Below are 16,426 nucleotides of genomic sequence, written 5' to 3'. Positions count from 1 at the left end.
TCTTTAGGAGATAGTAACTGTGTTAGGAAACAAGGATTAGTCTTTTCTCCCCTTATCTTTTAAAATATACATGATTTTTTCAAGCAAAAACTATAACATTGTGTTGTAGAGCTCCTTAAAGTGGCAGGAATGGAGTGTGGTAAATGGTTCTTATATTACATGTGAAGGGGTTACAACATTAACTGAAGTAAACTAGTTAAGCTTAAGGATATATATTGTAAGTAATGCCTACAACAGTCTCTTAAAATGAAATTCTAAAAACATATTTGGTTAGCCCAAAAGAAGTCACTGAAAGAGGACTAGAGACACAAACAGAAAACTTGGAGGGAAAAAGAAAGAAAACTTGGGTCTGGGGAGGGAGGCTAATAAGAAGGTAGCTCTAAATTCAGTCACATCAGTAATTAAGTGTAAATGTAAATTTTTAATGAAAGAGAGATTTTCTGTGTGTATGTGTGTATTAGGACCCCACTACATAATGAGAGATATGCTTTGAATATAAAAGACAAGAGTTGGAAGTAAATGTGTAGGAGAAACTATACTATGTAAAAAGTAAATATATGGAATTCCTTGAAGGTCCAGTGGTTGGGGCTTGGTGCTTTCATTCCCTGGGCCCAGGTTTGACCCCCTAGTCAGGGAATTCTGATTCTTAAAGCCATGTGGCATGGCCAAAAAAAGACCAACCAGTAACTGTAATAAGATGGGCTATATTGATATCAGATGAAAACTATTACCAGACAAAGAATATTACTAGAGATAAAAATATTTTGTAGTGTTGAAAGGGTCATTAGTAACTCTGTTTATAACCAATAACAGATTCAAAGTATATGTAGCAAACATTAATAGAATCAAAAGAAAAATTCAAATTCAGTCATTGTTGTGTATATTAAGCATCTTCTCTCAGCAACTGTTAAAACTAGATAAACATCATGTATAGTTTCATTTCATTTCATAGATAAACATCATATTCAAAAGTTTCATTATTTTATCTCTAAAACAATACAATGAAAATAATGTGCCATTTCTTTACTGAACACAAGATGGCAGAGTAGTCGCAATACTTGCAAAAACGGATCTGCACTGAATACAATGAAATATGCCATATTTTACTATGTGAACACACCTTTTTTCCTTCATTTATTTTAGAGCCAATAAAATGAACGGTGGTGATTAGTGTAATACATAGGCATACCACAGTATAGTATCGTAATACTTTGTACATGTGTGATAAACATTAAATAAATTTTTGTTGGACGAATGTAATGTGGGGCTTTGGAGTTACATTTGTTTTTGAATTTTAAAACAAAAATTATTTTAAAATGTAATTATAAAAATAACACTTTTCCTTAGTAGTGGTAGTTCTCAGACTTTTTGGTTTTAAGATCCCTTTACTCCTTTAAAAATTATTGAGGATCCCAAAGAACTTTTGTTTATGTTATTCATATCTATTGATGTTTAGAAATTGTAAGAATATTTAAATTTAATAAAAAATAAATTCACTGTATATTATCATAAATAATAATATTTTCATGAAAAATAACTATGTTTTCCAAAACAAAACATAGTAAATAAGTGGCATTGTTTCACATGCTGGCAATTATCTTTAATGTTTGGCTTTGTAGGTGACAACTATATTCTGACAGCCCCTTCTGTTTTTAATCTTATGCACTTGTGAAAGAATGGGATTTTTAGAAAAGCAGGCAGCATCTTAGTATCACTATGAAAAAGTTTTGATCTTGGACCACTGAAAGAGTCTTGAGCTGTGGGGGAACCCCTCAACTGTACTTTGAAACTCCCTGACTTATAAAATAGAACAAAGAAAAAATGAAACATTATTAGTTACAGTGTGTGGCCTGAGCCATGGGGATACAGTTCCCTCCTCATGGTGGGCTATAAAGGGTTCACATATATGGTTACCTAACCTGAAAAGTTATGAGAGCCTCCTCTGGGAGATAGATTAATAGATACAAAATATCACTTGAGTCTTATATTGTTCTGTGCCATCTAGAGCTAGGGGTTAAGAATAGTTTGAAGCATGCTGCATTCCAGTTCTGAGTTCAGTTATTTGAGATATGAGGTGTGATTCAGGTTCTCTAGGTGGCAAAAGGCTTTTCGTCTCTAACCAGAGTTGGAGAAGTGATTAAAAAAAGAGCTCTCTGGAACTGTAAACTTCACCCATTGCTGCAGAGAATGGAAGATGATCTGGCAGTTGAACATAGATTGCCATATGACCCAGGAAATTCAATCCAATGTATATACTCAAGAAAAATACAAATATATGTCCACATAAAGACATGTACACAAATGTTCATAGCAGCATTATTCATCATAGCTAAAAAGTGGAAACAAGTGTTCCTGAGCTGATGGGTGGATAAATAAAATGTGATCCATCCATACATGGACTATGATTCAGCCATAAAAAGGAATGAAGTACTGATACCTGCAGCAGCATGGATGAATGTTGAAAATAGTATACTAAATGACAGAAGGTAAACACAAAAGATGACATATCATGTGATTCCACTTATGTAAAAATGCCCCAAATATGTAAGTCTAAAGAGACAGAAAGTACCTTTGTGATTACCCAGGGCCAGGGAGGATGGGAGAATTGCTCTCTGAAGAATGTTTCTGCATTTTGTTAAATTGTGGTATGTATTATATGGCCCATGACCCCTATATAGGGAGTCATAATTTTTCACAATATCAGTATCAAAAGCTTGAAGGGAGTCTCCCCTGTAAAGAACTGATGAGTCTCTGTTTTTTTGTTTCCATTTTAAAACTTTTTAAGATCAAATCATGAGACTTCTGTAAGTAGTATCTCTTTTATCCTTAGCTGCTAGGAACTTCAGGATCACTTTTAGTTGCTTAGTCATAGTAACTTTAGGTTTGGCAACTGGTATGTTTTTGTTACACTTTTTAAAATTTGTACGCACAAACTTACACAAGCTTGAGATTAATGTATTATGATAAGATGCCCATAGTCTTTATCAGTAGCAGTTGGGGTTTAGATTTAAATGTACAAATTTAAATGTACATGGAAAACCAGAGGCAGTGTTTGCTAAGATGGAAGAGCTCTTTGCATGTAAAATGGCAACATTAGTATTCAGGTTATACCTGAAATGATATTGAAATGTCTCCATCAATAACTTTCAGGTAACAAAAGACATATTAATACATCTCTGATCAATAAGTTGTAAAGACTGTCATTCTGTGATTGATTTGATAATTTTGAAGTGGCTAGTTTTTATTCTAGGAACTTACGTGAGAGCTCAGAGTTCCAGATATATAACATAAACAAGATAATTTAGTTTGATAATATTAGAACAGATACTGCCAGTGCATTGCCTAAAGAGGTCAGTGTAGCTGTTTTTCTGAGTGTGCTTTTAATTGCACTGCAGCTCTGCTAGGCTGAATTAGCTATAAAATGTACCCCCTGAATATTGCTATGGCATTTTTAAAGTATATGTTCCTAATGGAACTGATTTAGTTTTAGTAAGTGACTCCTCTTTCTCTTTTTTCTCCCCTAGCTTCATTGAGATACAGTTGACCTATAACATTGTATAACTTTAGGGTGTACAACATTATGATTTGGTATGTGTATATGTTGTGAAATTAAGTTGCTGTTCTTCACAGTGGTCAGCCATCTACTCCTGGTTGGGGTTTCAAAAACAAAATACAAAAAATAAAATATCAGCACAAAGGAGAGGATAGACAGGTAGGTAAGTCAGTAAGTAGCCTCCTTAAATCGCCCTCTACCACTGAAAGTCATCCATGTAAATAATCTGAAAGCACCAGTTGGGTTATGACTAGAGGATCTTGGTCTCAGCTGAGTTTCACACCATTTGGGACTGATGTTTCATGAATCCATTCCTACCCATTCTTGTTCTTAATGTTGTTATTAGGATTTAGGTTTTGCAAAATTTATTAGTAGCCTAGCATTAATGAGATTGTATTTTTGGGTCCATTAATACTATTCATTTATGTTTAGAGGGCAGTCAGCTGTGTAAATCTGCCACACCTGAACAAAAAAAGAGCTTTAGAAAGAAGTTACATCATTTTAAAATTTAGAAAGTTGCAAAATTCTAAAAGTAAAGTGGTAAGAACTCATGGGAGATGAATCTTGCACTTTAAAAAGTGCTGTTTAAAAGTCATGCAGGGTGCAGATTTATTGTTGTTTAGTTGCTAAGTCATGTCTGACTCTTGGCAACCCTATGGACTATGGCCTGCCTGGCTCTTCTGTCCATGGGATTTTTCAGGCAAAAATACTGGAGTGGGTTGCCATTTACTCCTCTAGGGGATCTTCCTGACCCAGGGATTGAACCCAAGTCTCTTGCACTGCCTGCAGTGGCAGGCAGATTCTGTACTGCTGAGCCAGCTAGGAAGCCCGTGGTGTAAATAGAATACAGTAAAGCATGGAGGAAAAGCATAAAGCTAGGTTCTTTGTGACTGTTTTTCTTCTGCCACAGTCAGAGGTCTAAGTTTTAGTTGGTAGGAAATGCTTTTGGGGGAAAAAAAATGGAAAGAGATAAGAGGGGAGAAGAAAAAGAGGGAAGAGAGAATCTCTGAACCAGGGGAGATGCACCTGTCGCATTTTGGGACAGGTTTGAAAGTCTCATAATTAGCAAATTACTAATACTGCCAAATGTGGTTGGATCTAACATTTCTTGGGCTTTAATTCCACACAGTGAGGGATTTTATAAGCATTCCTAGTTTTGTGTATTTGAAGGGGATGAGAAGTTCTTTAAGTCTGGAGTCCATCAAAAAGGAGGGTAGGTTATGAGAGGATGAGGGTCGATGTAAAGAACTGGGAGGCAGTCAAGAACACATGGGAGATACAAGGCTCTCTGTGCTGATCAGGGACAGCTGTTAAGCTGCCTGGTCATCTCTCTGCTGTTGCTGAAACACATGGAGTTCCGTCAGATTAGATGATCATGTGTTATAGATTTCATGTTCCTGAGAAACACTAGAACTCTGAATGTTCGGAATGCATTCTGTGTCTTTAAAAACCTATTGGGAATAACTCTGATCCTAATCATTACTTCAGACATTTGTGGTTTGTGGGACTTCAGAGCATTAAACAATAGCAAAAATTCCTTCTAAAATGGCTGGGAAAGGTTTATGGGGAAGGAGAGAGGAGGATGCTCTACCAGTTTCCCCCCACCACCACCATTTTCCTGACTTATTTGGAGGATTGCTAAAAGAGAGATTTTGTGAATTTACCTCTCTTTGTTGCCTAAATTGTCTTTAAGTAATTTTATAAAGCAGTTCAGACTGGCTGGTTATTTTCCAAAATTATATTGGTGGGGAAACTGCAGGTACCCTTCTTGGGTTTGAAATTTAACTACTTTCCTTCCAAGGTGATTATATAGGATGAACATCTTAAATTATCTGAGATTATTTAAATTCATGGAAGTCATTACATAAAGAAGGATTAGTCCTGGAAATAAGAAAACCAGTTGTTCTCCTTGCACTCTTAGGTGTCTCGAAAGGCTAGGTTTGTCTACTATCTAGTTTTCAAATAAAGGATTAAAAGAAGTTCATTTCCTTGGGAAGGCTATTCAGTGAGCTCTTCTCCTCTATTTGTTACTTCCTATTCTTCCTTCTTCTTAAAAGATAAAAATGTTACCAGAAGGTGGACTCCTTCCAGGGTCCAAGAGTGGACTCTTGTCTAATACTTGGGAATGAATCGTCCAAGGAGACACACATACTGACAGAGCAAAAGACATCATTGGAAAGGGGAACCTGGGTGGGAGAGTAGCAGGGTGAGAGGACCCAGGAGAACTGCTCTGCCATCTGGCTCGCAGTCTCAGGTTTTATAACAGTAAGGGTAGTTTTCCAGGTTGTCTCTATCTAGTCATCTTACTTGTGCCTGTGATCGCATCTCTCAGTCAAGATGGTTTCCAGTGCAAGGGTTTCTGGAAGGTTGGCAGGTGGGGTCTCCTTCCCCCTTATGCCCTCTCCTGAATTCTTCCAGCTGGCAGTAGTTTTGTCAGTTCTGGGTTCCATGTTGTGAGATAACACTCAAGCAGTTATTATCCTGCCTGGCCATGGCAGGAATGTTTCTGTCAATGTTTCCCTAACAAAAATATAGTTAAATATATGAACAGATGAAATAAATATTTGGGGAAGATGAAAGAATTCTTAAGATCTAAACAATAATCTTGGTTCCTTGAACAAGTGCAGGAAAGAATTGTGCTTGCTTTCACAGAGTGTGCCTCAGTGACCCAGTCCCCATCTCTCATCCTTTGCTGAGATGATCGATTTATGTTGACAGCTCCATTCTTTTTCATCAGATTCTCCTGCCAGGGCAATAGAGGATGATGTGATAATATGAGAGATAGAGGTGGGGGGAGAGGGATGAGAGGAGAGAGAACTTTTAAAATATTAAATTCAGTGTTTCATGATTTTGTGTGTGTGTTGGGAGGCAGTTCTCTTATAGGTCTTTTGCACATCTTGCAAGCTGACGCACTGACTGTCTTGTTCTAGCCACCTTTTCAGAAATTTTTGTGTGGTGATCATCCTTCCGTAGTACAGCTAGTGTTTCCTTCTAGAGCAAAGGAAATATTTGTTTACTGTTCAGTATAAACAGAGGTCATGCCTCCCTCCAGAACAAAGGGCAGGTGTATTTACTGCCTGTTTTAAAAGGTTCAGGGCTTCCTGTGCTCAAGGTTCCTTTTCCATCATGCAGCATGTTGAGTGTACAGCTGCTTATCTGGCCTTCTTCACATAGCTCTCTGGGAATTGGGGCTCAGGAAACTTACGTAGATGCTGAATTTTCTAGTTACTGCTGCTGATGTAAGTACTCAGCTATCCTTTGTCTCTAACCTGGGAGTCTCGTGTTTTCCGTCAGGACCCATGAAACTAGCAGCCTTGCAAGTATGGTGAAACCTCAGACCCTTTATATCCTTGATACTTCTAAGTAATGGTTTGTTAAGTAGGATGTATTTGGAAAAATTTATTGAAACATCTACTTTATACAGTTTTTAAGAAGTTCATTTAGGGTATTATTTCTCCTTATTTGATGTAGGCTTTGTTTATAATGTCAGCCCATATATGGAGTATCATCCTGGCGGAGAAGATGAACTTATGAGAGCAGCAGGATCAGATGGTACTGACCTTTTTGATCAGGTAAGGTGCTGAAAGTGATCATTCTATCCTAGTGGGACCACACTCTCAGGTTCAGTAGTGTGGCTGTGGTAGAGAGAAAGAAAACAGTGGCATAAATTTCAGATGTGTTGGCTTGAAATTTGAAGTGTGGGAAGTTGCTCATAAATAGCAACTGCTCATTTAATTTGCCTTTGAGTTATTTTACTAACATTTTAGAGTTGCTCTCAAATCTGTATCTGAGAGTCTACGTGTAAGTGTTTGCTGCCTTCTCTGCTGGCAACTGTTCACTCAGCTTATATCAGTTTTGATCATGGTGATGATTGACTAATGAGGGCAGTAACTGTTAGAGAAAACAAGTCACTTAGCTTCTTGGCTCTTAGTCTTTAATTGTTTGGGGATTGTTACATAATCAGCCTATTTTGTCATACTCAATCTGTATGTTATGTAGAAAGATCATTAATGAATAGGAAACATTTTTCCTAGAGTGATAGCAGAGATTCTGTATATATCAGAAGATATTTAAATGAGTCACTTTCCCCCCTTATATTTATTTAAGTGATTATTTCTTATACTATTTAAAAATTATGTAGTATGTGATAACTACTATCCTTTGGCTGAATTGTTATCTTTAAACAACTATCTTGATAGGAATAGAAATTTGCCTTCCTCTGATGAAAGCTTTATTTTGTACTTTAATTAATAACCATGTTTAATAACCATGATTAATAACCATGTTGTAGTACTGGACTTTACCAGTTGAGATCTCTGAACCAGTTGAGTTATTTTTTGAGTTGCCTTCTGAAAAAATGAACTTTAATTTCTGTTCCTCTTATGTTCTCATCCATTTGGAGATTTATTTTTTTACCAGGCTACCAGAAATACAATTTGTTTTGTATTTTAATGTACTTACACGCACCTGCTTAAATAGCCAAATATCATTTGCTATTAATGTTTTTACTGGTTTGGAGAAAAGTCATTTTTGCTTATCAGTGATATTAGGATTCTCCTTGGGAGGCTCTTCTTGTTAACTTAAGGTAAATTCCCATTGTAATTTGGTATTGGTTATCTGCTACCAATGCAAGTGAAATAGAAGAGTTTGGGAACATTTGCCAGGAAAATTTATCTACCAGATTTTCATCTCCTGTGTGTCAACTGGGGGGAAAAAAAAACCAATGTGAGAATTGTGATTAAGTTTTATTGGTAGCAAAATGAGAGCTGTAGTCTGGGAGACGGCATTTCAGAGAGCTCTGAGAAACTGCTCCAGTGGGGTTGCGGGAGAGGTCATATGTTTTTAGTGAAGTGGGGCACATGTAGTCAGGCTTATATTTTGGCAGAGGCTTGCTGTTAGTCACAAAGAGCAGATGTCACTCGTAGTGATTTTAGTGCTTTTCTAAGTGTGAGAAGATGTAAGAATTTAGGCTCATAAAATCTTCTCTTGAAAATGTCTAACTCTCTGAAGGCCCTTTTTGCCAGTTTTTACCTGGACATAGAGTGTCTCATTCTTGATCTGTGCCCTGAATTCCTTTCAGGGTATGCTGAAGGTCAGTGGCTACAGTGGCTAGTGACTTCATCTTTGTAGAGGCAGATGGCAAGAGACAATTTTTAGTTGGCTTTTGTAACCTCTTGATTGCTGAATGTACTCTTCCATAGATGAATTTCCAGTAACATCTAGTCCTGTTTATATTTCTTAGTGTCATGTGGTTGTAAGGACCTTATTTAAGCTTGTTTGGGGAGAAGTCATAAGAACTACTATATTGTTAAGTTCTTTAGCAAGTTCTACAATCCTTTTGTTGACTGAAGGAAAAACAAAATGCACTTGGGGCATTACTGTGAACTATCAGAAGCAGTCTGTCAGATAGCTTTGAGAAGCTGTTCCCAAAGAGGTAAGGGAGAAACCAGGATTTATAGGTATTTTTGCTGGGGGGAAAAAAAAAACAAAACCATCAATTGAATATCAAAAGATTATTACTAATCACAAAGAGAAAACCTCTCAAGTTAAAGATTTTAGTGTTTTTCTACGTATGAAAGTGAAAGTGAAGTCGCTCAGTCATGTCCGACTCTTTGCAACCCCATGGACTATATAGCCTACCAGGCTTCTCGGTCCATGGGATTCTCCAGACAAGAATACTGGAGTGGGTTACCATTTCCTTCTCCAGGGGATCTTCCTGACCCAGGGATCGAACCCAGGTCTCCTGCATTGGAGGCAGATGCTTTAACCTCTGAGCCACAGGGAAGCCCCTTTTCTATGTATAAGAAGATCAATTACTCCTTTTTTTTTTTTTTTTTTTACTTTACAACATTGTATTGGTTTTGCCATACACCTTAACTCTCTAGAGCCAGTATCCTCTTTTTCTCCATCCTGAATTCCCCTTGATGGGTGGTGATGGTTTAGTCACTAAGTCATGTCTGAGTCTCTTGCTATTCCTATGGACTGTAGCCCACCAGGCTCCTCTGTCCATGGCATTCCCCAGGCAGTGCTGGACTTGACTACCATCTCCTTCTCCAGGGGATCTTCCCAAACCCAGGTCTCCTGTATTTCACGTGGATTCTTCACTGACTGAGCCACCAGAGGAGCCTGAATTCCCCTTAGGGCACCCCGTAGCAGGCAGCTGTCATGGTTGATTGCTTTATGGCTACAAGATCCTTGTTTATTAAAATGGCAGGCTGCATTCTTTGTCCACGCTAGTTACCAGATTGCTGCATTCCCCTTGTTTGTTTATGACTTTTCCTCACCACAGAAGGAAACTTTATATTCTAGAAACAATAGTGAAACTTCTTGTATCTTTAATATCTAGTATTTGAGTTGTACAAAGAATGTTAAGTAATCTCTTTACTGTCAGACTTCTGTCTAGTTTTTTTCTCATTCCTGATTACTTGCCTAGTATATTCAGTTGTTGGATGGACAGTGTGATAACCTGTTGATACTTGAGCTTAGTGCACCCTCAGATAACATCAACTCATATTCTTCTTCCCTTTTTTCCCTCTCTGTTTCCTGTTTCTGGAAATGAGAACTTGAAACCACTTGAGTAATCTTTGCCTTCTCTCATTTTGTTACTGAATCGGTCACCTGGACTTGTGCCCAAGTGTTAGCCTAGGCCAAGACTCCTTGTCTGAACCAGGAAGGTTCTTTTTTTGCTCAGATTTGTACAACCAATGACAAAACCAGTGTTGAGACTGCAGCAGCACAAGCTTTATTCAGTGGTCAAACGATGGAGAAGCAAGAACTAGTTCTCAGATCAATTTCTTGACCCTGCTCAGACTGAGACACCATATGTATAGAAGGTTGAGGTAAAACGGAGGGAATTCGGTAAAGAGTGGGAGGAATAGTAATGACTTTTCTGAAACAGGGTGTGGCTTGGATCCAGCCCTGAGGCAATGCTCGTTTTCAGTCCTTTTTGGGGTGCTTCTAGTTGTTGTCATGGCAGTTGTCAGCTGTTGTGGCACTGGGGGATATGTGCCTTAGCGTGCTAATGTATTACAGTGAATGTATAAAGAGGACTCAGTCCACTGGAGGTCAGCAGGTCTTCAGCCATTTGGGCCTAGTTGGTTATAACCGATTCTTTAGAAAGTTCTTTAGGAGCAGCTTCATCCTTTTATAATTGGGCCGGAAACTCAGATAAAGGTAGTTAGTTTCCACATGAGGGATGAGCAGTGTTAAGATTCTGGGGCAACACTCTTGGTAACAAATGTGCCCCAATATCCAATTTCTGGTGAAATTCTGTGATTCTGTCTTTAAATATTGTACCTTTTCTCTTTCCATAGTGCCTCTAGTCAGGTCATCATCACCCTCTCTCACCCTAGTATTTGAATACTGTCCTGATACCTTTACCTTCAGTACCGTTTAGATAACAAGACAACTAAAGTAGTATTCTCAGAGACAGTTGTCTTAGAACCTTGCTCTACAGCTCTCGGAGGCTCACCATTGGCAGTTGTTGACTAAAAAATAGTCACAACCTGAAAAGTAAGAGTTCTTAGGACTTCATTCCCGGAGGCAGCATCTCAAGTAGCTCTGGGAAATTGCTCCAAGGAGGCAGGGAAGGAGTCAGATTTTATAGAAGTGTGCAGCAAAGGGGGCAGATAGTCTGAACATGAAAGATTATTGTAAATTAAGGAAAGACAGATATCTCAAACTAAGAAATTTAGCACTATTCTGTATATGGGACAATGACAGACTTTATTTCCTTGGACTCCAGATCACTACAGATCGTGAATGCAGACACAAAATTAAAAGACACTTGTTCTTGGAAGACAAGCTGTGACCAACGTAGACAGTGTATTAAAAAGCAGAGACATTACTTTGCTGACAAAGGTCCATGTAGTCAAAGCTATGGTTTTTCCAGTAGTCATGTATGGATGTGACAGTTGGACCATAAAGAAGGCTGAACGCCAAAGAATTGATGCTTTGGAACTGTGGGGTTAGAGAAGACTCTTGAGAGTCCCTTGGACTGCAAGGAGATCAAACCAGTCAATCCTGAATATTCATTGGAAGGACTGATGCTGAGGCTGAAGTTCTAGTACTTTGGGCACCTGATGCAAAGAACTGACTCATTGGAAAAGACCCTGATGGTGGGAAAGATTGAAGGCAGGAGGAGATGGGAGTGACAGAGGATGAGATGGTTGGATGGCATCAACGACTGGATGGAAATGACTGAGCAAGCTCCAGGAGATAATGAAGAACAGGGAGTCCTGGTGTGCTGCAGTCCCTGGGGTCACAAAGAGCTGGACACAACTGAGCAACATGGAAGACACTAGCTTCAGGGTTTACTGAAATAATTTCTTTCAATGAAGTGTTTCTTAGCTATCTAGGGCCAGCATCCTGCGCCCATCTGTTTTTACACACCCTATCCCTCATCTGTAGAGAGTGGCTGTAGCCTGATAGGAAGTATTCTCCTTTTTTAATTCCCTTTTAGAACTAACACACAAAAACGATGACCTTATCATTATAGGGGACTGGAATGTAAAATTAGGAAGTCAAGAAACACCTGGGGTAACAGGCAAATTTGGCCTTGGAATATGGAATGAAGCACGGCAAAGGCTAATCGAGTTTTGCCAAGAGAACACACTGGTCATAGCAAACACCCTCTTCCAACAACACAAGAGAAGACTCTGCACATGGACATCACCAGATAGTAAACACCGAAATCAGATTGATTGTATTCTTTGCAGCCAAAGATGGAGAAGCCCTATACAGTCAGCAAAAACAAGAGTGGGAGCTGACTGTGGCTCAGATCATTAACTCCTTATTGCCAAATTCAGACTTAAATTGAAGAAAGTAGGGAAAACTACTAGACCACTCAGGTATGACCTAAATCAAATATCCCTTATGATTATACAGTGGAAGTGAGAAATAGATTTAAGGGACTAGATCTGATTGTCAGAGTGCCTGATGAACTATGGACAGAGGTTTGTGACATTGTACAGGAGACAGGGATCAACAACATCCCCATGGAAAATAAATGCAAAAAAGCAAAATGGCTGTCTGGGGAGGCCTTACAAATAGCTGTGAAAAGAAGAGAAGTGAAAAGCAAAGGAGAAAAGGAAAGATAGAAGCATCTGAATGCAGAGCTCCAAAGAATAGCAAGAAGAGATAAGAAAGCCTTCTTCAGTGATCAATGCAAAGAAATAGAGGAAAAGAACAGAATGGGAAAGACTAGAGATCTCTTCAAGAAAATTAGAGATACCAAGGGAACATTTCGTGCAAAGATGGGCTCAATAAAGGACAAAAATGGTATGGCCCTAACAGAAGCAGAAGATATTAAGAAGAGGTGGTAAGAATACACAGAAGAACTGTGCAAAAAGATCTTCACGACCCGGATAATCATGATGGTGTGATCACTCTTCTAGAGCCAGATATCCTGGAATGTGAAGTCAAGTGGGCCTAAGGGAGCATCACTATGAACAAAGCTAGTGGAGGTGATGGAATCCCAGTGGAGCTATTTCAAATCCTAAAAGATGATGCTGTGAAAGTGCTGCACTCAGTATGCCAGCAAATTTGGAAAACTCAGCAGTGGCCACAGGACTACAAAAGGTCAGTTTTCATTCCAATCCCAAAGAAAGACAATGCCAAAGAATGCTCAAACTACCGCACAATTGCACTCATCTCACGTGCTAGTAAAGTAATGCTCAAAATTCTCCAAGGCGGGCTTCAGCAATACATGAATCATGAACTTCCAGATGTTCAACCTGGTTTTAGAAAAGGCAGAGAGAGGAACCAGAGATCAAATTGCCAACATCCACTGGATTATGGAAAAAGCAAGAGAGTTCCAGAAAAACATGTATTTCTGCTTTATTGACTATGCCAAAGCCTTTGACTGTGTGGATCACAATAAACTGCGGAAAATTCTGAAAGAGATGGGAATACCAGACCACCTGACCTGCCTCTTGAGAAACCTATATGCAGGTCAGGAAGCAACAGTTAGAACTGGACATGGAACAAGAGACTGGTTCCAAATAGGAAAAGGAGTACGTCAAGGCTGTATGTTGTCACCCTGCTTATTAAACTTCTATGCAGAGTACATCATGAGAAACGCTGGGCTGGAAGAACCACAAGCTGGAATCAAGATTGCCGGGAGAAATATCAATCACCTCAGATATGCAGATGACACCACCCTTATGGCAGAAAGTGAAGAGGAACTAAAAGCCTCTTGATGAAAGTGAGAGGAGAGTGAAAAAGTTGGCCTAAAGCTCAACATTCGGAAAACGAAGATCATGGCATCCGGTCCCATCACTTCATGGGAACTAGATGGGGAAACGGTGGAAACAGTGTCCGACTTTTGTGTTTTTGGGCTCCAAAATCACTGCAGATGGTGATTGCAGCCATGAAATTAAAAGACGCTTACTCCTTGGAAGGAACGTTATGACCAACCTAGACAGCATATTGAAAAGCAGCGACATTACTTTGCCAACAAAGGTCCATCTAGTCAAGGCTATGGTTTTTCCAGTGGTCATGTATGGATGTGAGAGTTGGACTGTGAAGAAAGCTGAGCACCAAAGAACTGATGCTTTTGAACTGTGATGTTGGAGAAGACTCTTGAGAGTCCTTTGGACTGGAAGGAGATCCAGCCAGTCCATTCTAAAGGAGATCAGTCCTGGGTGTTTTTTGGAAGGAATGATGCTAAAGCTGAAACTCCAATGCTTTGGCCACCTCACGTGAAGAGTTGAGTCATTGGAAGACTCTGATGCTGGGAGGGATTGGGGGCAGGAGGGAAAAGGGACGACAGAGAATGAGGTGGCTGGATGGCATCATCTACTCAATGGATGTGAGTTTGAGTGAACTTCCTGAGTCGGTGATGGACAGGGAGGCCTGGCGTGCTGCAATTCATGCGGTTGCAAAGAGTCGGACACAACTCAGTGACTGAACTGAACTGAACTGAGCTAGGGCTTACTGGCTTACATGGGAGGGATATAATGGCTGATGACTGTGACACCCTTAAGTTCCTGAGCTAACAGCTGTTTCATTGCAGGCATTGTTCTCCCTCTTGGGGGCCCACCAGGCTCAGAAATTCACATTTGAAGGCCTGAAGTCCCTGATGGCTTTTTCATCCTTGTTTATTAATGTGGCAGGAGATATCCATTTCACACAATATAGTACATTTAAGGTCATTACTCTGGCTTTTGAGGGCCTAAAAATAATGTACCAAGTAAATATTCTCAACATGCGCCTTGCTTTGAGCAAAGTGAAGTGCTTTGAGTGAATCGTTAGCTTTGACAAACTCTGTACCTTTGCTGCTTTGAATATCTTTCTCCTTATTCTACCTGTTAAAATTCTATATAGCCCCAGAGGTGGTACTTTACACATAACTGGATACTCCATAAATATTTAGTAAATAAAATTTCAATTTCTATTAGTGATTGTCCATTTATAATTATGTATATATTTTTTACATATTTTCTATTTTAGTGTAAATTTATATATTCAGGAAACGTACATAAAGATTCTGATGACAGTATTATTTGACCTGATTATTTTAATTATTATATAGCATTTATTGAATAATATATTATGATTTTCTGTTATGATCTTTTACAATTGGTCTTTTAGGTTGTTCCCAAAATTTTGCTAATATAAATAGTGCTATGATGAGTATCTTGGTGCCTGGATCTTTCTGTATATGTAAATATTTTCCCAGGTAAATTCCTGAATTACTAAATAGAAGAGTTGCATATTTTAAGATTTTTAGTGTATATTGAGAAGGTGTCCTCCAGAAAGGTTGTTTAAATGTAATTCCCATTTTTAAGTCTGGCAACAAATACTGTTAGTTGTTTTCCTTGAGGTGAAAATCTCACTTTGTTCATTTTGAAGAAAATGTCTATCAGATACCCAAGTCCAAGTAACTAGTGTATAGGTCATTCATTTTCTTTTCCTTATAAACAGCCTTTCAAGAAAAAACACAGTTTGATATGCAAATCAAACAATTGCCTAAATGTTTTTCCTCAGGGAAACCATCTTACTTAGCAGCATAAGTATTTTTGAGAACTTCCCATTTGTCACACAGCATATAAAAAAGGTCCTGAAACCAAGGGTTCAGGTTTAAGAAAGTTGTTTTGTTTGTTTTTTTTTTTCTAATTATGGAAGGATATTCTCAAATGAAATCAATTCCCTCCATCCCCATGGTCTGTGGTGGTGAAGAATATCATGATTGAGGCCATTGCCTTGCTATGTGCTAAGATGCAGTTTTACCCACATTGCTTTTTTAAAAACCGTTGCAAATGTCAACACAGTGAAAAAGGTAAATAACATCTTGGTGTTACTGAATTGGCCAAAAAGTTCATTTAGGTTTCCCCATAAGACATTATGGAAAAACCCAAATGAACATTTTAACCAACCCAATATTGACACTAGTCAAGACCTCATGGGTATCTGGGCATTGGGATTCTCCAGAGGTCTATAGACGACACTTGGAGAACATTTTTCTAAACTGTCCCTGCATATGCTCTCATTCTGTCCCTCCCTTGTTGACTAATTGAATCTGCTTTTTAGTTTTTCAGAGCAGTGTAAGAATGTCTAGTTTTGATCAGAAGGAAATGGTAGCATCTCATGGAGTTGGAGTCATGTTGCTTTTATGTTACTTTTCTCCCACGGTAGGTTCATCGTTGGGTCAACTATGAATCCATGCTGAAAGAATGCCTGGTGGGCAGGATGGCCATGAAACCTGCTCTTCCTAAAGGTACGTGGATCCAGGACTAAACTGGCATTGGTGTTTGACACAGGTGTACTATCTTTTAGAGGGATTTCAGTAAATAGATTTAAATAAATCACTAAATCATTCTCATTTCACTGGCCTCCTAGTCCAGCCACTATAAAGGCTTTTCTTTAGTTATT

The 16,426-nt window shown here is 38.7% G+C and overlaps 1 protein-coding gene across 3 annotated transcripts in view; it reads left to right on the top strand.

The window, feature by feature from the left end:
- Positions 1–16,426, top strand: part of LOC101117851 (cytochrome b5 reductase 4) — a 118,798-nt gene that overhangs the window by 25,576 nt on the left and 76,796 nt on the right. For all 3 annotated transcript variants that reach the window (XM_060419590.1, XM_042253438.1, XM_027972451.2), the window contains exons 3-4: positions 7,025–7,125; positions 16,190–16,271. In XM_060419590.1, the coding sequence (XP_060275573.1) occupies positions 7,025–7,125; positions 16,190–16,271 (183 nt within the window). The remainder of the gene's footprint in view (positions 1–7,024; positions 7,126–16,189; positions 16,272–16,426) is intronic.

The sequence above is a fragment of the Ovis aries genome, chromosome 8 (genome assembly GCF_016772045.2).
Source record: "Ovis aries strain OAR_USU_Benz2616 breed Rambouillet chromosome 8, ARS-UI_Ramb_v3.0, whole genome shotgun sequence".
NCBI lineage: Eukaryota > Metazoa > Chordata > Mammalia > Artiodactyla > Bovidae > Ovis > Ovis aries.
Note: the sequence above shows the minus strand (reverse complement) of the source record. Positions and strands in the feature narration are given on the sequence as shown.